At 39.9% G+C, this 25,375-nt stretch overlaps 1 protein-coding gene across 1 annotated transcript; it reads left to right on the forward strand.

Annotated features, from left to right (window-relative positions):
* Positions 1–234: 234 nt before the first annotated feature.
* On the forward strand, positions 235–23,790 carry LOC110517148 (myosin heavy chain, fast skeletal muscle-like). The gene is made up of 39 exons (XM_036959884.1): positions 235–462; positions 807–953; positions 1,141–1,297; positions 1,517–1,544; positions 1,801–1,909; positions 2,024–2,116; positions 2,292–2,352; positions 2,594–2,692; positions 2,977–3,080; positions 4,175–4,313; positions 4,577–4,695; positions 4,864–5,013; positions 5,111–5,281; positions 5,505–5,808; positions 6,388–6,452; positions 6,535–6,622; positions 6,738–6,855; positions 6,987–7,110; positions 7,267–7,403; positions 8,554–8,809; positions 9,024–9,266; positions 9,702–9,878; positions 9,977–10,122; positions 10,314–10,404; positions 10,988–11,377; positions 11,475–11,601; positions 11,776–11,894; positions 12,038–12,234; positions 12,384–12,567; positions 12,704–12,869; positions 13,185–13,309; positions 14,141–14,449; positions 20,746–20,949; positions 21,089–21,214; positions 21,354–21,524; positions 21,789–21,893; positions 21,982–22,077; positions 22,504–22,635; positions 23,676–23,790. The coding sequence occupies exons 1-39, from the start codon at positions 247–249 to the stop codon at positions 23,691–23,693; spliced, it is 5,811 nt and encodes a 1,936-aa protein (XP_036815779.1). The 5' UTR covers positions 235–246; the 3' UTR covers positions 23,694–23,790.
* The last annotated feature ends 1,585 nt before the right edge of the window (positions 23,791–25,375 follow it).

Here is a 25,375-nt window from a genome sequence, read left to right on the forward strand (position 1 = left end):
GGGGCAAAATTATATAGCTTTAGACTTGTGCGTATTCACAACAAACTAATGTTTCCCAGGGATCTCCAAGAAGTACAAATTCATCTGTAGAAGGGGGAAAAGAAGGTGAGAATAAGTTTGAGTCTTCATAAGAAAAGTGACAAATGTTCTGTGAGAGAAACCCCTCACAACTCTGTTGACTGTGGAGGAAGCACCACAGAGTCAATCATGTTTCTTGTTTCGCCTCTTTCCTAGTGATCCGTCACCATGAGTACGGACGCGGAGATGCAAATCTACGGCAAGGCTGCCATATACCTCCGTAAGCCTGAGAAGGAGAGGATGGAGGCACAAACCGCACCCTTTGATTCAAAGAACGCATGCTATGTCGCAGACACCAAGGAGCTTTACCTTAAGGGTTTGGTCACTGCCAGGACTGAAGGAAAGTGTACTGTGACAGTCGCGCATCCGGACGGCACTAAGGAGGTAAGCCTGATTTGAAAAGTATTCAAATTTCTCTGTCTTGAAATTAATATCACAATAATCAAAACATGCCAATAGACCAAATGAAATCAATAACAGCAGTAGAATATAACATTGAAAAACATACCTTTCGTTGCTGCTATTTAAAAATAGCATGACATGTTCTGTACTGACTAGTTAAGAATCACCATGTGTGTCAGTGGCTGATGACAAAGTAGTTGGATTAGATTGAGATTTGCAGTTAAACATAATTTTTTTTAAAAGATTGAACTTGTATTTAATGAGCAAACAGAATTCAGTCCTGCCCAGTTTGATCTGCGTATAATCTAGATTTCTGACTGTTTCAGGAAGGAAAAGAGTTCAAGGAAGCAGACGTCTACCAGATGAACCCCCCTAAGTACGACAAGATTGAGGACATGGCCATGATGACCTACCTGAATGAAGCCTCTGTGTTGTATAACCTCAAAGAGCGTTATGCAGCATGGATGATCTATGTAAGATACCTGTCTAAACATACACACATACAGTACTACACATAAAGTCATGGTAGAAACCAAAACAGACCAAATACAGTAGACCTACATTACTATACCATAGTACACCCACATCCTCACATAAATCCAGGTAAACGTCAATCTGATTGTTCTAATCCCCTAATTGAATTTATTCTCATTCATCCAGACCTACTCTGGGCTGTTCTGTGCCACGGTGAACCCCTACAAGTGGCTTCCTGTGTACGACATGGAGGTTGTTAACGCCTACAGAGGGAAGAAGAGGATGGAGGCTCCACCCCATATCTTCTCCGTCTCTGACAACGCCTTTCAGTTCATGCAAATTGGTATGAGGTCTAATGGAAGGATGGATGGAAGTTAAAATATGTTTTAGGGATGTATCTGCTGACTAGAAGACTACGTTAGAACAGTTTGCTGGTAATATCTGATTTGACTGGCCTTGAATGGAAAAGGTTCCTAATTTAAATCCATGATGATGCTATGAATTCAATAATGTCCCCATAATGTTGCTTGAGTATGATAATCTATATGTTGTTTTGTTGCAGACCAGGAGAACCAGTCCGTCCTGATTACGTAAGTTGTTTACTAAAATCTCACTTGAGAAAATGTTTCTACTGCAATATGTTGTGTCACTTGGGTGTGATATATTACATTATGAATGGATTAGGCTACGCATAGGAATGAGTCGATGAGCGGGGATATTTGTTAATGATTTACTTATGAATTAAAATACGTCAACAGTGTATTTTTCAATGTTATTTATTAGTGTAAGACGATCTGACATTCAAACATGTGACTAAAACCCCTGATTCTCTGTCATATTAACCAGCGGAGAATCCGGTGCAGGAAAGACTGTCAACACCAAGCGTGTCATCCAGTACTTTGCCACCATTGCAGTGTCTGGTGCCAAGAAGGAAGCAGAACCAGGCAAAATGCAGGTATGTTGAACCTTTGTAAGACATTTCAGTTTGGTGGGCTGTGTTCAAGCAATCGAGAATAACTAACTTTACCACTTAACCAGTTCCTGAGCAACTTGTGTTTGTCTCAATCAGGGGTCTCTTGAGGATCAGATCATTGCTGCTAACCCTCTGCTGGAGGCTTACGGTAATGCCAAGACAGTGAGGAACGACAACTCGTCTCGCTTCGTAAGTATGAAGGGCACACTGGGAAAGTGATCTATATTGGACAAATGTATTTCAGTATTTGCCTTCTGTTGTATCAATAGATGTCCAACAAACTGTAACATTTAAAGGGGTCTATCAAAGTAAAATGCTAGATGTATTTAGTTAACCCCTTTCTAACCCCCATGCTCTACTTTAGGGTAAATTCATCAGGATTCACTTCCAAGGTAGCAAACTGGCTAAAGCTGACATTGAGACCTGTGAGTTGATTTGGATTATTTCTCAATTCTTTACTAAATTCACACAGACTTTTTGGGGAGATAAGCTTTATCCAATGCTCTCTCTCTCTCCCTCTTCTCTCTCCTCTCTCCTCTCTCCTCTCTTCTCTCTTCACTCTTCACTCTTCACTCTTCACTCTTCACTCTTCTCTCTCGCTCTCTCTCTCTCTCTCGCTCTCTCTCTCTCTCTCTCTCTCTCTCTCTCTCTCTCTCTCTCTCTCAGACCTGCTAGAGAAGTCCAGAGTGTCCTTCCAGCTTCCCGATGAGAGAGGTTACCACATCTTCTTCCAGATGATGACCAATCACAAACCTGACATTATTGGTGAGGCAAAGTAGAGGTTCAGGGGGAATGTTTCCTACCTCCATTATAAATACTATTACAATGAGTACATCCATGGTAACAAGGCATCTAGATATGGGTCAGGTCTTTGGGAAATATCTATTAAGTAATGGACTGTGATGCACTATTCCACGAGTCTCAGTTGATAATATTTATTTTATACTACATCCTTGAGTCCATCTACTGAGTAAAGGAGAGATACTGTAAAGGTAGGACAGTACAATTCTAAGAGATTTAACTGACAAGACATCCTCTGTTGTCCATAGAAATGTCACTCATCACCACCAACCCCTACGACTTCCCCATGTGCAGTCAGGGTCAGATCACTGTGGCCAGCATCAACGACAAGGAAGAGCTGGATGCCACAGACGTGAGTCAAACAAAGGGTTCATTATATTCTATATATGGAATGGGTAGGACCACCATACACACTGAATGCACTGTGCAATTCCAACCTGGTGGCTGCTGGGAATGTTCATGTATTTGTTTGTTTGATTCTAAATGCCTTGAGTTAGTGTTAGGAGTTTTATGAATAATGACTAAACAATATCTATATATTAAATAGTACTGTAACTAATTAAACTCTACTCTGTGTTATCATATCTGATTAATAATGCTAATTCATAAGGAAGGGATTGTGTAGCATGAAACAGGGGGTAATTAAACATAATAAACACCATTCCAACCAGGTTGGGGAGGACTGGATTGTGGGTTTTAAGTAAGCAGAAAGGATCGTTAACGTGTGGTTGAACCGACTCAACTTAGCTCTGGGATGTTCAGATAAGGCAGCAGTGTTTTCCTGGGTTTTCCATCATCTGAAACTGTCTTCTAAATAGTGATGGATGAAGGTGAAGATTGCAGAAGTGAATCTTGATAAGTCTGTGTCTGGAGTGAGCGAGCAAAGCTAGGGGGTTGGAATAAACTTTTGAACCTGTTTTGTCCTGGTCGATAGGAGGAAGGACATTTTATAACCTATGACGTCATATTTTGTACATAACCTGTTGTTCGTGGTTTCATGGCAGCTCGCTCCGAGAATAAATTATATTTTTCTAATTTTGATAAGACTGGTCTCAGTCTATTTTATGCAAATAAGAATCTTACAAATTCTCCTAAAATAGACCAAGTGAATTTAATTAATGTACACATATAGGAATTATGAAAGTCCGATGACAGTTAGTTAGGCATGTGCCTCAAGGAACTCTTCATGCCTTCACACTTCACCTTGAGGCCCATACTGTACATGTAAGACATCCACAAGAGAGTGTCACTTAGTCCCTGTGGAACTGTGTCAAATGTATCTTGTGATGTCATCTACCAGTGTTGGTCAAGTGTATTCGCGTGGATCTGAGAAGCCAGTCAAATGTCCATCCCATTTGTTCTGCTGAGAGCACAGAACTGTAGTGTACTGTATGTGAGCAAACTACCGTTCAGTTCATCACCATTGTACTTCCTGTCTAATGCCAGGATGCCATTACAATCCTGGGCTTCACTAATGATGAGAAGATGAGCATCTACAAGCTGACAGGAGCTGTACTGCACCATGGCAACTTGAAATTCAAGCAGAAGCAGCGTGAGGAGCAGGCCGAGCCAGACGGCACAGAGGGTGAGTCCCACTCATAGATATACAATGAGTAAAGCATTAGTCCCATTCCCAGTCCCACTCATAGATATACAACGTGTAAGATAGACAGAGCCTCCTCAAAGTCCGGCAGGAGATCATTTATGGAGCCCAATTTACAACCTCCAGAAAATATTTAAAATTATGAATGTGGGTTCAAATCAAAACCTAGACCCACAAAAAACTTGTCCGAAAAGAAACAATTGATCTTGTGTTTCTGAGTCTGTTGTTGTTGGTTCTCTCTCCAGTGGCTGATAAAATCGGCTACCTGCTGGGCCTGAACTCAGCTGAGATGCTGAAGGCTCTGTGCTACCCCAAAGTGAAGGTCGGCAATGAGTATGTGACCAAGGGACAGACTGTGCCTCAGGTAAGGCGGCCAAACACAGCGTCTACCATTTTCTGAGAACCATACATCTTTTGGTGATGAGTGAATTGCTTGTTTTGAATAGTGATGATGTTTTCCCCAAGCTCTTTTCACCTTGTCACTAGACATGGTCAATATCTCATGTATTCATTTGAGCTATTATCATTGCAGGTTAATAACTCAGTCTCGGCTCTGGCCAAGTCCATCTATGAGAGGATGTTCTTGTGGATGGTCATCCGTATCAACGAGATGTTGGACACCAAGAATCCAAGGCAGTTCTACATTGGTGTGCTCGACATTGCCGGGTTTGAGATCTTTGATGTGAGTCTGAGACCAGAACAAGACAATTAGTTGTGATTGAGAGGGATTACAGTCTTGTATGATGATGAAATGATCCCTTCTGATATTCCTTCAACAGTACAACAGCATGGAGCAGCTGTGCATCAACTTCACCAATGAGAAACTGCAACAGTTTTTCAACCACACCATGTTCGTCCTGGAACAAGAGGAGTACAAGAAGGAGGGAATCGTCTGGGCCTTCATTGACTTCGGCATGGACTTGGCTGCCTGCATTGAGCTTATTGAGAAGGTAAGCTGTCTGTCAGGATTATAATGGACCTCAACAGCAAAGCTCAAATGGAGTAATGAGAGATATTATCACATGGTACAACACATCTGACTGTTGATAACTCAATATGTTTACTATTGTGCCCCTAAATGAAGATACTCTCATAATAGCATATTTGCTAAAAGAACAAATGTGATCCTAAATGTAAATATCACTAATTTGATGTACATCTCTTTTCGTAAAGCCATTGGGCATCTTCTCCATCCTTGAAGAGGAGTGCATGTTCCCCAAGGCTTCAGACACTTCCTTCAAGAACAAGCTGTATGACCAGCATCTTGGCAAAAACAAGGCATTTGAGAAGCCCAAGCCAGCCAAAGGCAAGGCAGAGGCCCACTTCTCCCTGGTGCACTATGCCGGCACTGTGGACTACAACATCACTGGCTGGCTGGACAAGAACAAGGACCCCCTGAACGACTCAGTTCTTCAGCTGTACGGGAAGTCTTCAGTCAAACTGATGGCAACCCTGTATGTCGCTGCCCCACCTGAGGGTAAGACTAGCAGAACATCAAAAGACTTCATGAAGAACTAGTTACAAATCAGTCCCATATTCTTTAAAGGCTCAGTCTGCAGTTGCTACATCCATTCGTGGATGTAGAGGTTAGAGGTTAAAAGATATGTACCCATTCATTCTTAAAGAACATCGGCTTAGTTCACCTGTCGTACCCCATCAGAACCCAAAATATGAGCTTGTTTTAATGCTTGTAAGGAAAGTAAAGGCAAACATGCACTTTACAGCCTCAAAACATTATTCATACTATCATTTTGATATCATGGATTGTCAGTCCTTCAATACATAGATATGTCTATAAATTTGAGTGGTTATGTTTCTCCATTCATATCTCTCAGTTTTTTATCGAAACAGGGGCAGGGAGAATGCTTTGTTATTGTTTCAACTGCTGATTGCTGCTTTAAATGTATCACAATTTGTCAGGGTGATTTACTGGGTTAATTTACTCATTCAACAGGTGTTATTTTACACAATCTCATTGGCAGCACTTGCATTAAGATAAATGTGAAATTAACATGAGATTCTCTCATTTATATGGAACTTTTCTCCATTATAACAGATACAACCAAGAAAGGAGGCAAGAAGAAGGGTGGTTCCATGCAGACTGTGTCCTCCCAGTTCAGGGTGAGCTTTTAAAATGTGGATATTCAGCTGTAGTGATTATCAGAAATGATTTCTGAGAACATGGTTTGTAACCCTCTTACAGGAGAACTTGGGCAAGCTGATGACCAACTTGAGGAGCACTCATCCTCACTTTGTACGCTGCCTGATCCCCAACGAGTCAAAGACTCCAGGTACAATAGAGGTTGAGTTAAATATGACATCTTGTCAGTACAGAGTCAGTAACACTAACAAACCAGTCTATAACCTGTTTATGAGTATTTAAAGAGACTTGGTTTGTGTTTCCAGGTCTGATGGAGAACTTCCTGGTTATCCACCAGCTCAGGTGTAATGGTGTTCTGGAGGGTATCAGGATCTGCAGGAAGGGCTTCCCTAGTAGAATCATCTATGCTGACTTCAAGCAGAGGTACACGCACGCACGAGCGCGCGCACACACACAGAAATATGATCTCGAAGGGTTTTCCCAACATCAGAATAGCCTTATTATTTTACGTAATATAACCAATCTATTACAACTTGACATTTCTCCTGATTCAGGTACAAAGTACTGAATGCCAGTGTCATCCCCGAGGGCCAGTTCATGGACAACAAGAAGGCTTCTGAGAAGCTGCTTGGGTCCATTGATGTGAATCACGAGGACTACAAGTTTGGACACACCAAGGTCAGTCAAATACCCCCAAGCAAAAACAAATTTCTATATAAAAAAAATGTATGAGGTGAAGAAAAGTTATGTAAAAACATAAAAACAACTGCAAAAATACTTTCTATCTCTTTCCACCTGACTGGTTCCATAATTGACCATGTCAACCTGTGTCAGGTGTTCTTCAAAGCCGGTCTGCTGGGTGTCCTGGAGGAGATGAGAGATGAGAAGCTGGCCTCTCTGGTCGGCATGGTCCAGGCTCTCAGCCGTGGATTCCTCATGAGGAGAGAGTTCACCAAGATGATGGAGAGGAGGTGAGGAAGAGTAGACATCTTGGCAAAGAATTCTGTCAAACACCTGCATGTAATGTATAATGATTGTGTACTGAATATGCTGTGAGTTGTTCAGGATGAGAAAGTACATGTTATAATATTCTATTAAAGCAGCAGGTTGGGATTTAGCAAGCTGTTCAATTGTTATTTAAATAAGTGATTTTTACCCATTTTTTCTGGAATAATATGAAATGCCTCATGATCTTAGGGTTATTTGTCAGTCATTCCCTATGTAGCGCTATCTATACATTTAAGAGTGGTTTCATTTCCCTATCCCCATTCCTCAGCTGTATACAAAACATGTCAGGGTCCCTGTTTTGTTATTCTTCAAATCCCAGAATGTAGTTTTAAAGTCCTCCTCTTTAAAACTGGAGGAGATCTTTGTTACTGTAATTTAATTATTCCAATGTGTTTTCATTAATTGAATTCCCTTAATCTATTTTAATGAGAATTTGTAAGGTTCTTGTTTGCATAAAATAGACGGAGACCAGTCTTATCAATAATAGGTAACAGAATATATTCTCGGAGGGCGCTGCCACGTTACCACGAGCAACAGTTTATATACAATAACATGACGTCATTTCATTTTTTCTAAAATTAATCTCCTCCTCTCGACCGAGACAAAGGGAACTTTAAAAGTTCATTCAAAGTTCATTCTGATCCCCCTAGCACATACACAGGACACACAACACAACTGAATTAACTTTTGACTCCTCACCATTATCGATCACCACTTAGCTGACAGTTCTAACTAACAGAAAACCTAGGAATGCACTCACTGCCTTATCTAAAACACACCAGAGCTCATTTCTTTGGTTCAACCATAGGTTAACCTTATCTGTTTACTTAATCCACAACCCATTCCTTTCTTCCTAGTTGGAATGGTGTTCATTAACTTTAATTACTCCTTGTTTGTGTCACACAATCCCTTCTTATGAACTCATATTGTTAATCAGATATAATAAAACAGAATATAAGTTTACTTTGTTACAGTTCTATTTAAAATGAGAATATTGTTCAGTCATTTAATCATCATTTTCCTAATAATCTTTAAACATGTCACTCACCATGTCACTCACCATATCACTCACCATGTCACTCACCATGTCACTCTATCCTTTCTGTGGACCAGAGATTCCGTCTTCACCATCCAGTACAACATCCGTTCATTCATGAATGTGAAAACCTGGCCATGGATGAAGTTGTACTTCAAGATCAAGCCCCTGCTGCAGAGCGCTGAGACTGAGAAGGAGCTGGCCAACATGAAGGAGAACTATGAGAAGATGACGTCGGACTTGGCCAAGGCTCTGGCCAAGAAGAAGGAGTTGGAGGAGAAGATGGTGGCCATGGTGCAGGAGAAGAATGACCTGGCGCTTCAAGTCGCATCTGTGAGTGAGCAACAACCCTCATCAGAGCACATTTAGACACACAAGTACACAGATACTAACACAATCGCTATGTGGCTAACTCAAGAAAATGCCCATGGTATATATTTATATTTAAAACATTTAATTGATTTGCTCTGAATTATTTGACTAAATAAGGTCTAAATGTTGATACACAAAGTGAAAACACAGTTTTTTTCTCTTGTTCTGAAACCAGGATTCAGAGAATCTGAACGATGCTGAGGAAAGGTGTGAGGGGCTCATCAAGAGCAAGATCCAGCTGGAGGCCAAACTCAAAGAGACGACTGAGAGGCTGGAGGATGAGGAGGAGATGAATGCTGAGTTGACTGCCAAGAAGAGGAAGCTGGAGGACGAGTGCTCTGAGCTGAAGAAGGACATTGATGACCTGGAGCTCACCTTGGCCAAAGTGGAGAAGGAGAAGCACGCCACTGAAAACAAGGTCTTGTAGACAGTCTAACCAAACAATAATCCAAAGAATGATGAACTCAAAACAGAAATGGAAGTCAAGTCTTTTTGTGAGTGCAGTAAAAATTAAGACACAAAATAGTGTAACATGGTGTACTCCCCACATGGGAGTATACCTGGGGTGGCAGGTAGTCAAGTGGTTAAGAGTGTTGGACTAGTAATTGAAAGTTAGCAAGATCGAATCCCAGAGCTGACAAGGTAAAAAATCTGTCATTCTTTCCCTGAACAAGGCAGTTAACCCACTGTTCCTAGGCTGTCATTGTAAATAAGAATTTCTTATTAACTGACTTGCCGAGTTAAATAAAGGTAGAAAACAAAATATTCATTGCATGTTCTGCTACCCACTTGTTACTGCTACTTCACGTATGGTGAATTAACCAAAAACTACGTTTGTTGTGGCCGTTTTCAGGTGAAAAACCTGACAGAGGAGATGGCGTCTGTGGATGAGAGTGTTGCCAAGCTGACCAAGGAGAAGAAAGCCCTCCAAGAGGCACACCAGCAGACACTGGATGACCTGCAGGCAGAGGAGGACAAAGTCAACACTCTGACCAAGGCCAAGACCAAGCTGGAACAGCAAGTGGACGACGTGAGTGGAGTTTGACATTCTGGCCATGATATTATGCAAGATGATATTATCTACAGTTGTTTAGATTTGACCAACACATGTCTGTTTATATCTTGTAGCTTGAGGGTTCTCTGGAGCAAGAGAAGAAGCTCCGTATGGACCTTGAGAGAGCCAAGAGAAAGCTGGAGGGAGATCTGAAACTGGCCCAGGAGTCCATAATGGACCTGGAGAATGACAAGCAGCAGTCTGATGAGAAAATCAAGAAGTAAACACAAATAAATGACTACAGTATTCCCTGCCTTCTTGATCAACATAATGGTTCTTCTTGGCTCATTCTTGTAATCATGAAATAGTCTTTGTATGTGATTCTTAAAAGCAAAGTGAATGGTAGCTTAGGCTCCCTTTACACTGTCTAACCTAAACAAACTTTGCAATCAACGTGTTTGTATTTGTTAGGAAGGAGTTTGAGACCACCCAGCTCCTCAGCAAGATAGAGGATGAGCAGTCTCTGGGAGCTCAGCTGCAGAAGAAGATCAAGGAACTCCAGGTACAGTACAGGATCTAAGCTCCAGTACAGGAAAATAACCAATGCATTTCTTCTGGTAGTGTAACAGTATAACTTTAGACCGTCCCCTCGCCCATACCCGGGCGCGAACCAGGGACCCTCTGCACACATCAACAACAGTCACCCACGAAGCATCGTTACCCATCGCTCCACAAAAGCCACAGCCCTTGCAGAGCAAGGGGAACAACTACTTCAAGGTCTCAGAGCAAGTGAAGTCAAAGATTGAAACGCTATTTAGCGCGCACCACCGCTAACTAGCTAGCCGTTTCACATCCGTTACACTAGCACACATTCTTCCTGGTGGATTCTGATGGCTCAGTAAGATGGAAGATGGTGCTTCTTGCTGGTGCTTCTAATCTATGCAAAGAAGTTGCTTCTTACCGTTGTTAGTTTGGTTCCTGCATGGGACACGGTCTAATGAATATAGTAAATATGTTAGTGTAGCTGGCTATGTATAAACACATTTATGATAAATATACAGTACATGCTATTATTATGTAGTGAGGTTCAATTGTTTCAACTGTATTGTAGTGTTCATTCCCCCTGCTCCTGACCCTTTTTCTAGGCCCGTATTGAGGAGCTGGAGGAGGAAATTGAGGCTGAGCGTGCTGCCAGGGCCAAGGTTGAGAAGCAGAGGGCCGATCTCTCCAGGGAACTTGAGGAGATCAGCGAGAGACTGGAGGAGGCCGGAGGCGCCACTGCTGCTCAGATTGAGATGAACAAGAAGCGCGAGGCTGAGTTCCAGAAGCTGCGTCGTGATCTTGAAGAGTCCACCCTGCAGCATGAGGCCACAGCCGCCGCTCTGCGCAAGAAGCAGGCCGACAGTGTGGCTGAGCTCGGGGAGCAGATCGACAACCTGCAGCGCGTCAAGCAGAAGCTGGAGAAGGAGAAGAGCGAGTACAAGATGGAGATTGATGACCTCTCCAGCAACATGGAGGCTGTCGCCAAGACTAAGGTGAGTAGTGATGTTTTGGTCAAGCAGTGTTGAGGATGGTCAGCTAAATTACCATTCAATAAACTGAAGTTGACAGTCCCATATGTTTCACTAACAGGGCAATCTGGAGAAGATGTGCCGTACTCTTGAGGACCAGCTGAGCGAGCTCAAGACTAAGAATGATGAGAATGCTCGCCAGGTGAACGACATCAGCGGACAGAGGGCCAGACTCCTGACAGAAAATGGTACCTCCAACAATGAACAACAATCCAATATAGTTCACCTCAGTAGTACACAATAACATGTTTCGGGGGGCTGTAAATTCAGTCCACACAGTTTCTGCACTACGATTCCTCAAAATAAAATGTCCATCTTCGAGAACAGAGTCCCCATAACAAGATGTTCCTCTTTCCCTGCAGGTGAGTTTGGTCGCCAGCTGGAGGAGAAGGAAGCCCTGGTGTCTCAGCTGACCAGAGGCAAACAGGCCTTCACCCAGCAGGTGGAGGAGCTGAAGAGACTGATTGAGGAGGAGGTCAAGGTAAGGCATCCTAAATGGAAACCACCTTCCAGTTTAGATCTTTATCTACACATAGACTGTTTCTACACCTCCCTCAGAGACTTCTACTGTCATCTGTTTTACTCTCCCTCTCTAATCTCTCTTTGTCTTTCTTTCTCTCTCAGGCTAAAAACGCACTGGCCCATGGTGTCCAGTCTGCCCGCCATGACTGTGATCTCCTGAGAGAGCAGTTTGAGGAGGAGCAGGAGGCCAAGGCAGAGCTGCAGCGCGGCATGTCCAAGGCCAACAGTGAGGTGGCTCAGTGGAGGACTAAGTATGAAACTGATGCCATCCAACGCACAGAGGAGCTGGAGGAGGCCAAGTGAGTTGCTCTCAATAGTAAAGACTAAAATAAAGGCTGTGGATGGTGAGGCTGGTTGGGGATCTGAGAAAATGTTACTTCAATATGTAGTGCAGTATTTGTTTCACAACAAGTTACTCACCATGACACCACCCGCTGTTGTCCAACAGGAAGAAGCTGGCCCAGCGTCTGCAGGAGGCTGAGGAGACCATTGAGGCGACCAACTCAAAGTGTGCCTCCCTGGAGAAGACCAAGCAGAGACTGCAGGGAGAGGTGGAGGACCTCATGATTGACGTTGAGAGAGCCAACGCCATGGCCGCTAACCTTGACAAGAAGCAGAGGAACTTCGACAAGGTGAACATTTATAAACCGCTCTCTAGGGTGATATTTTCTGTCTGCTATTTGATCAGTTGTAATAGAATTGTAGCATATTTCCGATTGAAAACTCTCTTTCAATGAGTTGTAATGAAAATCCCATGGATTTCCCCAGGTTCTGGCAGAGTGGAAGCAGAAGTATGAGGAGGGCCAGGCTGAGCTGGAAGGAGCTCAGAAGGAGGCTCGCTCAATGAGCACTGAACTCTTCAAGATGAAGAACTCCTACGAGGAGGCTCTGGATCATCTGGAGACTCTGAAGAGAGAGAACAAGAACCTGCAACGTGAGCATTTGACAGCAGTTATTTTTGCATGATATTTGACCAGTGTTTGAAAATGGAATCATCAACATTATATCAAATTGCTATTACACAATCTCAGAATTTTTATATACATTTTAAAATATATATATTTTGGAACTTGTAATTGGTATTCCTTTGAACAACCCAATGATGTGGGGTGGCAATTAGATTTGCAAGACAGTATGAAGTGCTCATAATTAATTATCTGTTATAAGGATTCAATATAAACTTCAGTGCATTGGTGAAATCCACTGAAAGTCTCCCGAGTCTAAACAGCTTCTGTGTTTGTGTGTGCAGAGGAGATCTCTGACCTGACTGAGCAGATCGGAGAGACTGGCAAGAGCATCCATGAGCTGGAGAAGGCCAAGAAGACCGTGGAGACAGAGAAGTCTGAGATCCAGACCGCTCTGGAGGAGGCTGAGGTACAAACTACAGCTGTTTGATAGGAAAAGCAGTGTTACACTTGGCAATGCCAGCTACAATCCAATGCTCCCTTTTATTGGTGTTTATTGTAGTCATATATATGCAATTCCTTGTGTTTTGCACATCCAAACGTCCTGACCCTTCGCTAAGCTCCGCCCTAACGTTTGTGGGCAACCAATCCCTGTTCTCCAATGGATAGCAACTATCGTCGAGTCGGACACATCGAACAAGCTCTTGTTTCAAACACATGAAAACCAGTAGAAAAAGAAAACAGAAACAGAGTTTTCTTAAAATAAAACTAAAGTTGAATAATTGAACAGTTCAGTACTTTCTAATGTGATTCCTGAAAGACAGAGCCTGTTGATGGACTGAATCCGATATTATACTTTTGTTACATTGTTGTTTTCTCAAAATATATGATCATGTACATTGGCTAGCTCAGTTAGTCATGTTATGAATACATCTCCCATCTGATTTAAACTTCAGGATACGATTTGAGACCACTAGTTAGTTCCGAAAGTAGTTATAGCTTTGACTGCATGCTGGCACTGAATTCAGAGCCATTCAGTGGCCACACTACAAAAATGATTTGACCAGGATTCCCTTTGAAGCAGCTGTAATGACAGTCCAACACAACATACCTGAGGGGCAGTGTTTAATTTCATTGTGTATATAAAAACACAGTTTGAGATTATTGTAAGGGGTTTATTCCAGTGGTCTGAATGGGGAATTGGGCTTCCCAGGAAAATGTTGTCTGAGGTTGCAACAGTAACCAAGGGGGGCGGAGCTGAGTGAAGGATTGATTTGACTGACAGCTTCTCTTCGTTCAGGGCACACTGGAGCACGAGGAATCCAAGATTCTGCGTGTGCAGCTGGAGCTGAACCAGATCAAGGGTGAGGTGGACAGGAAGATCGCTGAGAAGGACGAGGAGATGGAGCAGATCAAGAGGAACAGCCAGAGGGTGGTTGACTCCATGCAGAGCACCCTGGACTCTGAGGTCAGGAGCAGGAATGACGCCCTGAGGGTGAAGAAGAAGATGGAGGGAGACCTGAATGAGATGGAGATCCAGCTGAGCCACGCCAACAGGCAGGCCGCTGAGGCCCAGAAACAGCTGAGGAACGTCCAGGGACAGTTCAAGGTAAAGGAACTTGGACATCAGGCTCAACAACCTGAACATGGGGAGGGATTTGTTTGTGAATCAGCAGAAAAAAATAGATCAGAGAAATGTAATAGACTGGACTAATATACTGTAGGAAGGTAGGGATTTTAGAGTAGACTAATATACTGTAGGAAGGTAGGGATATTAGAGTAGACTAATATACTGTAGGAAGGTAGGGATATTAGAGTAGACTAATATACTGTAGGAAGGTAGGGATATTAGAGTAGACTAATATACTGTAGGAAGGTAGGGATATTAGAGTAGACTAATATACTGTAGGAAGGTAGGGATATTAGAGTAGACTAATATACTGTAGGAAGGTAGGGATATTAGAGTAGACTAATATACTGTAGGGATATTAGAGTAGACTAATATACTGTAGGAAGGTTGGGATATTAGAGTAGACTAATATACTGTAGGGATATTAGAGTAGACTAATATATACTGTAGGGATATTAGAGTGGACTAATATATACTGTAGGGATATTAGAGTAGACTAATATATACTGTAGGGATATTAGAGTGGACTAATATACTGTAGGGATATTAGAGTGGACTAATATACTGTAGGAAGGTTGGGATATTAGAGTAGACTAATATACTGTAGGAAGGTAGGGATATTAGAGTAGACTAATATACTGTAGGAAGGTAGGGATATTAGAGTAGACTAATATATACTGTAGGGATATTAGAGTGGACTAATATACTGTAGGGATATTAGAGTAGACTAATATACTGTAGGAAGGTTGGGATATTAGAGTAGACTAATATACTGTAGGAAGGTAGGGATATTAGAGTAGACTAATATACTGTAGGAAGGTAGGGATATTAGAGTAGACTAATATACTGTAGGGATATTAGAGTGGACTAATATATACTGTAGGGATATTAGAGTAGACTAATATACTGTAGGAAGGTTGGGATATTAGAGTAGACTAATATACTGTAGGAAGGTAGGGATATTAGAGTAGACTAATATACTGTAGGAAGGTTGGGATATTAGAGTAGACTAATATACTGTAGGAAGGTAGGGATATTAGAGTAGACTAATATACTGTAGGAAGGTTGGGATATTAGAGTAGACTAATATACTGTAGGAAGGTTGGGATATTAGAGTAGACTAATATACTGTAGGAAGGTAGGGATATTAGAGTAGACTAATATACTGTAGGAAGGTAGGGATATTAGAGTAGACTAATATATACTGTAGGGATATTAGAGTGGACTAATATACTGTAGGGATATTAGAGTAGACTAATATATACTGTAGGAAGGTAGGGATATTAGAGTAGACTAATATACTGTAGGAAGGTAGGGATATTAGAGTAGACTAATATACTGTAGGAAGGTTGGGATATTAGAGTAGACTAATATACTGTAGGAAGGTAGGGATATTAGAGTAGACTAATATACTGTAGGAAGGTAGGGATATTAGAGTAGACTAATATACTGTAGGGATATTAGAGTGGACTAATATATACTGTAGGGATATTAGAGTAGACTAATATACTGTAGGAAGGTTGGGATATTAGAGTAGACTAATATACTGTAGGAAGGTAGGGATATTAGAGTAGACTAATATACTGTAGGGATATTAGAGTAGACTAATATACTGTAGGAAGGTTGGGATATTAGAGTAGACTAATATACTGTAGGAAGGTAGGGATATTAGAGTAGACTAATATACTGTAGGAAGGTTGGGATATTAGAGTAGACTAATATACTGTAGGAAGGTTGGGATATTAGAGTAGACTAATATACTGTAGGAAGGTTGGGATATTAGAGTAGACTAATATACTGTAGGAAGGTAGGGATATTAGAGTGGACTAATATATACTGTAGGGATATTAGAGTAGACTAATATACTGTAGGAAGGTTGGGATATTAGAGTGGACTAATATACTGTAGGGATATTAGAGTGGACTAATATACTGTAGGAAGGTTGGGATATTAGAGTAGACTAATATACTGTAGGAAGGTTGGGATATTAGAGTAGACTAATATACTGTAGGAAGGTAGGGATATTAGAGTAGACTAATATACTGTAGGAAGGTTGGGATATTAGAGTAGACTAATATACTGTAGGAAGGTAGGGATATTAGAGTAGACTAATATACTGTAGGAAGGTAGGGATATTAGAGTAGACTAATATACTGTAGGGATATTAGAGTGGACTAATATATACTGTAGGGATATTAGAGTAGACTAATATACTGTAGGAAGGTTGGGATATTAGAGTAGACTAATATACTGTAGGAAGGTTGGGATATTAGAGTAGACTAATATACTGTAGGAAGGTAGGGATATTAGAGTAGACTAATATACTGTAGGAAGGTTGGGATATTAGAGTAGACTAATATACTGTAGGAAGGTAGGGATATTAGAGTAGACTAATATACTGTAGGAAGGTAGGGATATTAGAGTAGACTAATATACTGTAGGGATATTAGAGTGGACTAATATATACTGTAGGGATATTAGAGTAGACTAATATACTGTAGGAAGGTTGGGATATTAGAGTAGACTAATATACTGTAGGAAGGTAGGGATATTAGAGTAGACTAATATATACTGTAGGGATATTAGAGTGGACTAATATATACTGTAGGGATATTAGAGTAGACTAATATACTGTAGGGATATTAGAGTGGACTAATATATACTGTAGGGATATTAGAGTGGACTAATATATACTGTAGGGATATTAGAGTAGACTAATATACTGTAGGGATATTAGAGTGGACTAATATATACTGTAGGGATATTAGAGTAGACTAATATACTGTAGGAAGGTAGGGATATTAGAGTAGACTAATATATACTGTAGGGATATTAGAGTGGACTAATATATACTGTAGGGATATTAGAGTAGACTAATATACTGTAGGGATATTAGAGTGGACTAATATACTGTAGGAAGGTAGGGATATTAGAGTAGACTAATATACTGTAGGGATATTAGAGTGGACTAATATATACTGTAGGGATATTAGAGTAGACTAATATACTGTAGGAAGGTAGGGATATTAGAGTAGACTAATATATACTGTAGGGATATTAGAGTGGACTAATATACTGTTGGGATATTAGAGTAGACTAATATACTGTAGGGATATTAGAGTAGACTAATATACTGTAGGAAGGTAGGGATATTAGAGTAGACTAATATACTGTAGGGATATTAGAGTAGACTAATATACTGTAGGGATATTAGAGTAGACTAATATACTGTAGGAAGGTAGGGATATTAGAGTAGACTAATATACTGTAGGGATATTAGAGTAGACTAATATACTGTAGGAAGGTAGGGATATTAGAGTAGACTAATATACTGTAGGAAGGTAGGGATATTAGAGTGGACTAATATACTGTAGGGATATTAGAGTAGACTAATATACTGTAGGAAGGTTGGGATATTAGAGTAGACTAATATACTGTAGGGATATTAGAGTAGACTAATATACTGTAGGGATATTAGAGTAGACTAATATACTGTAGGGATATTAGAGTAGACTAATATACTGTAGGAAGGTAGGGATATTAGAGTGGACTAATATATACTGTAGGGATATTAGAGTAGACTAATATACTGTAGGGATATTAGAGTGGACTAATATACTGTAGGGATATTAGAGTGGACTAATATATACTGTAGGGATATTAGAGTAGACTAATATACTGTAGGAAGGTTGGGATATTAGAGTAGACTAATATACTGTAGGAAGGTTGGGATATTAGAGTAGACTAATATACTGTAGGAAGGTTGGGATATTAGAGTAGACTAATATACTGTAGGGATATTAGAGTAGACTAATATACTGTAGGGATATTAGAGTAGACTAATATACTGTAGGAAGGTTGGGATATTAGAGTAGACTAATATACTGTAGGGATATTAGAGTAGACTAATATACTGTAGGAAGGTTGGGATATTAGAGTAGACTAATATACTGTAGGGATATTAGAGTAGACTAATATACTGTAGGAAGGTTGGGATATTAGAGTAGACTAATATACTGTAGGAAGGTTGGGATATTAGAGTAGACTAATATACTGTAGGGATATTAGAGTAGACTAATATATACTGTAGGGATATTAGAGTAGACTAATATACTGTAGGGATATTAGAGTAGACTAATATACTGTAGGAAGGTTGGGATATTAGAGTAGACTAATATACTGTAGGAAGGTTGGGATATTAGAGTAGACTAATATACTGTAGGGATATTAGAGTAGACTAATATACTGTAGGGATATTAGAGTGGACTAATATACTGTAGGAAGGTTGGGATATTAGAGTAGACTAATATACTGTAGGAAGGTAGGGATATTAGAGTAGACTAATATACTGTAGGGATATTAGAGTGGACTAATATATACTGTAGGGATATTAGAGTAGACTAATATATACTGTAGGGATATTAGAGTAGACTAATATACTGTAGGGATATTAGAGTAGACTAATATACTGTAGGGATATTAGAGTAGACTAATATACTGTAGGAAGGTAGGGATATTAGAGTAGACTAATATACTGTAGGAAGGTAGGGATATTAGAGTAGACTAATATACTGTAGGGATATTAGAGTAGACTAATATACTGTAGGGATATTAGAGTAGACTAATATACTGTAGGAAGGTAGGGATATTAGAGTAGACTAATATACTGTAGGAAGGTAGGGATATTAGAGTAGACTAATATATACTGTAGGGATATTAGAGTGGACTAATATACTGTAGGGATATTAGAGTAGACTAATATACTGTAGGAAGGTAGGGATATTAGAGTAGACTAATATACTGTAGGAAGGTAGGGATATTAGAGTGGACTAATATACTGTAGGAAGGTAGGGATATTAGAGTAGACTAATATACTGTAGGAAGGTTGGGATATTAGAGTAGACTAATATACTGTAGGAAGGTTGGGATATTAGAGTAGACTAATATACTGTAGGAAGGTAGGGATATTAGAGTGGACTAATATACTGTAGGAAGGTAGGGATATTAGAGTGGACTAATATACTGTAGGGATATTAGAGTAGACTAATATACTGTAGGAAGGTAGGGATATTAGAGTGGACTAATATATACTGTAGGAAGGTTGGGATATTAGAGTAGACTAATATACTGTAGGAAGGTTGGGATATTAGAGTAGACTAATATACTGTAGGAAGGTTGGGATATTAGAGTGGACTAATATACTGTAGGAAGGTTGGGATATTAGAGTAGACTAATATACTGTAGGAAGGTTGGGATATTAGAGTAGACTAATATACTGTAGGGATATTAGAGTGGACTAATATATACTGTAGGGATATTAGAGTGGACTAATATACTGTAGGAAGGTTGGGATATTAGAGTAGACTAATATACTGTAGGAAGGTAGGGATATTAGAGTAGACTAATATACTGTAGGAAGGTTGGGATATTAGAGTAGACTAATATACTGTAGGAAGGTTGGGATATTAGAGTAGACTAATATACTGTAGGAAGGTAGGGATATTAGAGTAGACTAATATACTGTAGGAAGGTAGGGATATTAGAGTAGACTAATATACTGTAGGGATATTAGAGTGGACTAATATATACTGTAGGAAGGTTGGGATATTAGAGTAGACTAATATACTGTAGGAAGGTAGGGATATTAGAGTAGACTAATATACTGTAGAAAGGTTGGGATATTAGAGTGGACTAATATACTGTAGGAAGGTAGGGATATTAGAGTAGACTAATATACTGTAGAAAGGTTGGGATATTAGAGTAGACTAATATACTGTAGGAAGGTAGGGATATTAGAGTAGACTAATATACTGTAGAAAGGTTGGGATATTAGAGTGGACTAATATACTGTAGGGATATTAGAGTGGACTAATATATACTGTAGGGATATCGGGGACATTTTTACCAATGAACCTAGCTAGGTAGACTAGTGGTTTGAGCGTTGGGCCAGTAACCAACAGGTTGCTGGATCTGTCATTCTGCCCCTGAGCAAGGCAGTTAACCCACTGTTCCCCTGAGCAAGGCAGTTAACCCACTGTTCCCCTGAGCAAGGCAGTTAACCCACTGTTCCCTGGGCGCGGATGACGTGGATGTCGATTAAGGCAGACCCCTTAACCTCTCTGAATCAGAGGAGTTTAGGTTAATTGCAGAAGACACATTTCAGTTGAAGGCAGTCAGTTGTACAACTGACTAGTTATCCCCCATTCCCCCTTATTACCAATCCTATCGCCCCTACTTCCACAAGTCTAATGATACTATGTAATTGTGAACCCCAGGATGCCCAATTGCACCTTGATGATGCCGTCCGCGCCGCAGAGGACATGAAGGAGCAGGCAGCCATGGTGGAGCGCAGAAACGGTCTGATGGTGGCTGAAATCGAGGAGCTGAGAGTTGCTCTGGAGCAGACAGAGAGAGGCCGCAAAGTGGCTGAGACTGAGCTGGTGGACGCCAGCGAGCGTGTTGGACTGCTGCACTCCCAGGTACGGGTCAAAAGCCATTTCTAATGAAACTCAACCAAGCAAACCGTTTACATTTTCATGACTTCAGCCTTGTGACTTTCTCTATCTCACTTGTAAGTTCTCTTGGGAGTCAAACAAATCGCCTTGTTTCCTCCTTCAGAACACCAGCCTTGCGAACACCAAGAAGAAGCTGGAGACTGACCTGGTTCAGGTGCAGGGAGAGGTGGACGACATCGTCCAGGAGGCCAGGAATGCAGAGGAGAAGGCCAAGAAGGCCATCACTGACGTGAGTCCTTGAATTACATCAACTTGATTTGTCCCCAAGGGCCAGCAGTCGCTGGGCTGGTTTAACCACACCAAAGATCCCAAATGAGCTTTATGATTGGTGCCAGTTGGTGCATAAATGAAACTAACTAACATTCCAGGCGGCCATGATGGCTGAGGAGCTGAAGAAGGAGCAGGACACCAGCTCTCACCTGGAGAGGATGAAGAAGAACCTGGAGGTCACAGTCAAGGACCTGCAGCACCGTCTGGATGAGGCTGAGAATCTGGCCATGAAGGGAGGCAAGAAGCAGCTCCAGAAACTGGAGTCCAGGGTGAGTTAACAGCAGGGTGGATTGAAAAACAGATTGCTGGAAGTGTATTTGATCATATGAAAATGAACAGGGGTATTGTGTAATGGCTTTTTCTCTCAATCACCCACCTACATCATGAAAAGTAGTTGTTTAATTAAAATCGTAAAAGTTCATAGGAGCAGACAACACTTCTTGACCAGTAGAAGATTCCTCTGTTTTACAAACATTTGTTATGTCTGACTTCACCACCTCACATAAATGCCGACCTTTATTTCTTCCACAAAGGTGCGTGAACTCGAGACTGAGGTGGAGGCCGAGCAGAGAAGAGGTGTAGACGCGGTCAAGGGAGTCCGCAAGTATGAGCGCAGAGTCAAGGAGCTCACTTACCAGGTAAGAGAAAGTGCATTCTTCACACACTAAAGCACACTGGTTTGTGTGTTAAACTATGGACTATTGATTCTTGTAACTTCTCCCACAGACTGAGGAGGATAAGAAGAACGTTGCCAGACTTCAGGACCTGGTAGATAAGCTGCAGATGAAAGTGAAGGCCTACAAGAGGCAGGCTGAGGAAGCGGTGAGTCACAGACTTAGTCAAATACTCTGAAAGGTTACATTCCCTAGTAGACATTACACAAGTTTAGTCAGTTTAGTTGAAGTGTTGTTACTGCACAACCGTCAACATCACTCAGTTGATAGTGCAAGTAATTCCTGAAGAAATGTACGCACAGTGACTCTTCCTATGTGTAACATTTTAAAGTAGAGAGGTGGTGCTGACTCTCCTGGATCACATGGCCCTGGAAGCAGCAGATTGATCCTCTGTTCCACCACTCACTTTCTCTTCTGTATCATCCATCTCCCTATATATACTGTACAATGCTATCCTAAATATGTCAATAAATAAAAACGTTAAAATACATTTTAAAAATATATATTAATTTGGTACCTGAAACTCCAAACTTTCAATACTGATGTTATGCTCTCGTCTCTTTTCCTCACCCAGGAGGAAGCATCCAACCAGCACATGTCTAAGTTCCGGAAGGTTCAGAATGAGCTGGAAGAGGCTGAGGAGCGTGCTGACATCGCTGAGACTCAGGTCAACAAGCTCAGAGCCAAGACCCGTGACTCTGGAAAGGTACAGAACTGCTGCTAAACCTACACCTGACTGATGTTCAAACATGACCACATCAACACCACCTATGATTCATTCTTCACAGAGGTCAATACTGATGTTTTACAATTACTCAAATGTATTTAAGATCACTGAGATAAAATTCAGGACAGGTTAAAATACATTTTTCTTTATAAAAGGTTAATGAAAAATCAAGCTGAGCACAGAGTCTTAAATACTTGATGCATTCTGTTATTACCAAGTGTTGATATAATTATCATGTTCATTATTAATACTGATCCATTCTGTTATTACCAAGTGTTGATATATTTATCATGTTCATTATTAATACTGATCCATTCTGTTATTACCAAGTGTTGATATAATTATCATGTTCATTATTAATACTGATCCATTCTGTTATTACCAAGTGTTGATATATTTATCATGTTCATTATTAATACTGATCCATTCTGTTATTACCAAGTGTTGATATAATTATCATGTTCATTATTAATACTGATCCATTCTGTTATTACCAAGTGTTGATATAATTATCATGTTCATTATTAATACTGATCCATTCTGTTATTACCAAGTGTTGATATAATTATCATGTTCATTATTAATACTGATCCATTCTGTTATTACCAAGTGTTGATATAATTATCATGTTCATTATTAATACTGATCCATTCTGTTATTACCAAGTGTTGATATAATTATCATGTTCATTATTAATACTGATCCATTCTGTTATTACCAAGTGTTGATATAATTATCATGTTCATTATTAATACTGATCCATTCTGTTATTTCCAAGTGTTGATATAATTATCATGTTCATTATTAATACTGATCCATTCTGTTATTCTGTTATTACCAAGTGTTGATATAATTATCATGTTCATTATTAATACTGATCCATTCTGTTATTACCAAGTGTTGATATAATTATCATGTTCATTATTAATACTGATCCATTCTGTTATTACCAAGTGTTGATACAATTATCATGTTCATTATTAATACTGATCCATTCTGTTATTTCTTTCTTCTTACAGGGAAAAGAGGCTGAATAAACAAGACCAAAGTCTTGTCAATTTCCTGTGTTTCATAAAATATGATTTTCATGGTGAAATGTTGAGCATTGATTAAAAACATGTCGGCCTACATACACTTCCTTTGTGACTGTGGACTTATTTGTCAGAAAACAGCTTTTTTTCATACCATAAAAATACTGTACTTTAACTAAAGGAGCAATCTGGGATTTAAGCAACATCAAAGAGGACACCCCAACAAAGAGGTCACTTTTTTTGGTAACCAGCTGAGGGATGAGGATGGAGAAATGTAACTACACAATTCATACACTAAGCTATTATAATCATCCATGATAGTCTTAACCCTTTACACTCAGGGGAAGTGGCCTGTATGAACATGCCCAAATTGAAATGTTTCGATAAGAAACAAATAAGAGAAGCAAGATGGTAACATAAACATGGCAATTGAGAGAGAGAACACTTTGGTGATTGGGCCGGAAATTCTCAGAACAAAGTTCTCAGGATACAACGTTTTTTTAGTTTGAATTTTGTCCCAGATAATGCGCACAATAATCTAATGTGGCCAGACGACGTGAAAATAAATGGTAATCGATTATCTGACCAAATTATACAAGATTTTAGTCCTGGGTTATCCGAGATTATACGCATATAGACATGAACAAAGTAAAGAAACCATGATATTGATTTATCATTAGCCAATTTACAACCCCCCCCCTAAAGACATGCAGATATATATACATCCATAATGATTAGTGTTCCCTCGTCCCCTCTAGTGGTGAAATTACGATAATTCACATGACAAACACGATAGACATTATAAACACGGTCATCACATTATAAACATGGTACCAGACATTATAAACACGGTACCAGACATTATAAACACGGTACCAGACATTATAAACACGGTACCAGACATTATAAACACGGTACCAGACATTATAAACATGGTACCAGACATTATAAACACGGTACCAGACATTATAAACACAGTACCAGACATTATAAACTAGGGTACCAGACATTATAAACATGGTACCAGACATTATAAACACAGTACCAGACATTATAAACATGGTACCAGACATTATAAACATGGTACCAGACATTATAAACACAGTACCAGACATTATAAACATGGTACCAGACATTAAACATGGTACCAGACATTATAAACATGGTACCAGACATTATAAACATGGTAATTCACATTATAAACACAGTACCAGACATTATAAACATGGTACCAGACATTATAAACACAGTACCAGACATTATAAACATGGTAATTCACATTATAAACACAGTACCAGACATTATAAACATGGTACCAGACATTATAAACATGGTACCAGACATTATAAACATGGTAACAGACATTATAAACACAGTACCAGACATTATAAACATGGTAACAGACATTATAAACATGGTACCAGACATTATAAACACAGTACCAGACATTATAAACATGGTACCAGACATTATAAACATGGTACCAGACATTATAAACATGGTACCAGACATTATAAACATGATACCAGACATTATAAACATGGTACCAGACATTATAAACATGGTACCAGACATTATAAACATGGTACCAGACATTATAAACATTGTACCAGACATTATAAACACGGTACCAGACATTATAAACATGGTAATTCACATTATAAACACAGTACCAGACATTATAAACA

This window comes from Oncorhynchus mykiss, chromosome 23 (assembly GCF_013265735.2).
Source record: "Oncorhynchus mykiss isolate Arlee chromosome 23, USDA_OmykA_1.1, whole genome shotgun sequence".
Taxonomy (NCBI): domain Eukaryota; kingdom Metazoa; phylum Chordata; class Actinopteri; order Salmoniformes; family Salmonidae; genus Oncorhynchus; species Oncorhynchus mykiss.

Coding starts and splice junctions, on each gene's coding strand:
- LOC110517148 (XM_036959884.1), top strand. CDS start 247: ATGAGTACGGACGCGGAGATGCAAATCTACGGCAAGGCTGCCATATAC. Junction 11,895..12,037: donor TGATTGAGGAGGAGGTCAAG/GTAAGGCATCCT, acceptor TTTCTCTCTCAG/GCTAAAAACGCACTGGCCCA. Junction 14,450..20,745: donor ACGTCCAGGGACAGTTCAAG/GTAAAGGAACTT, acceptor TGTGAACCCCAG/GATGCCCAATTGCACCTTGA.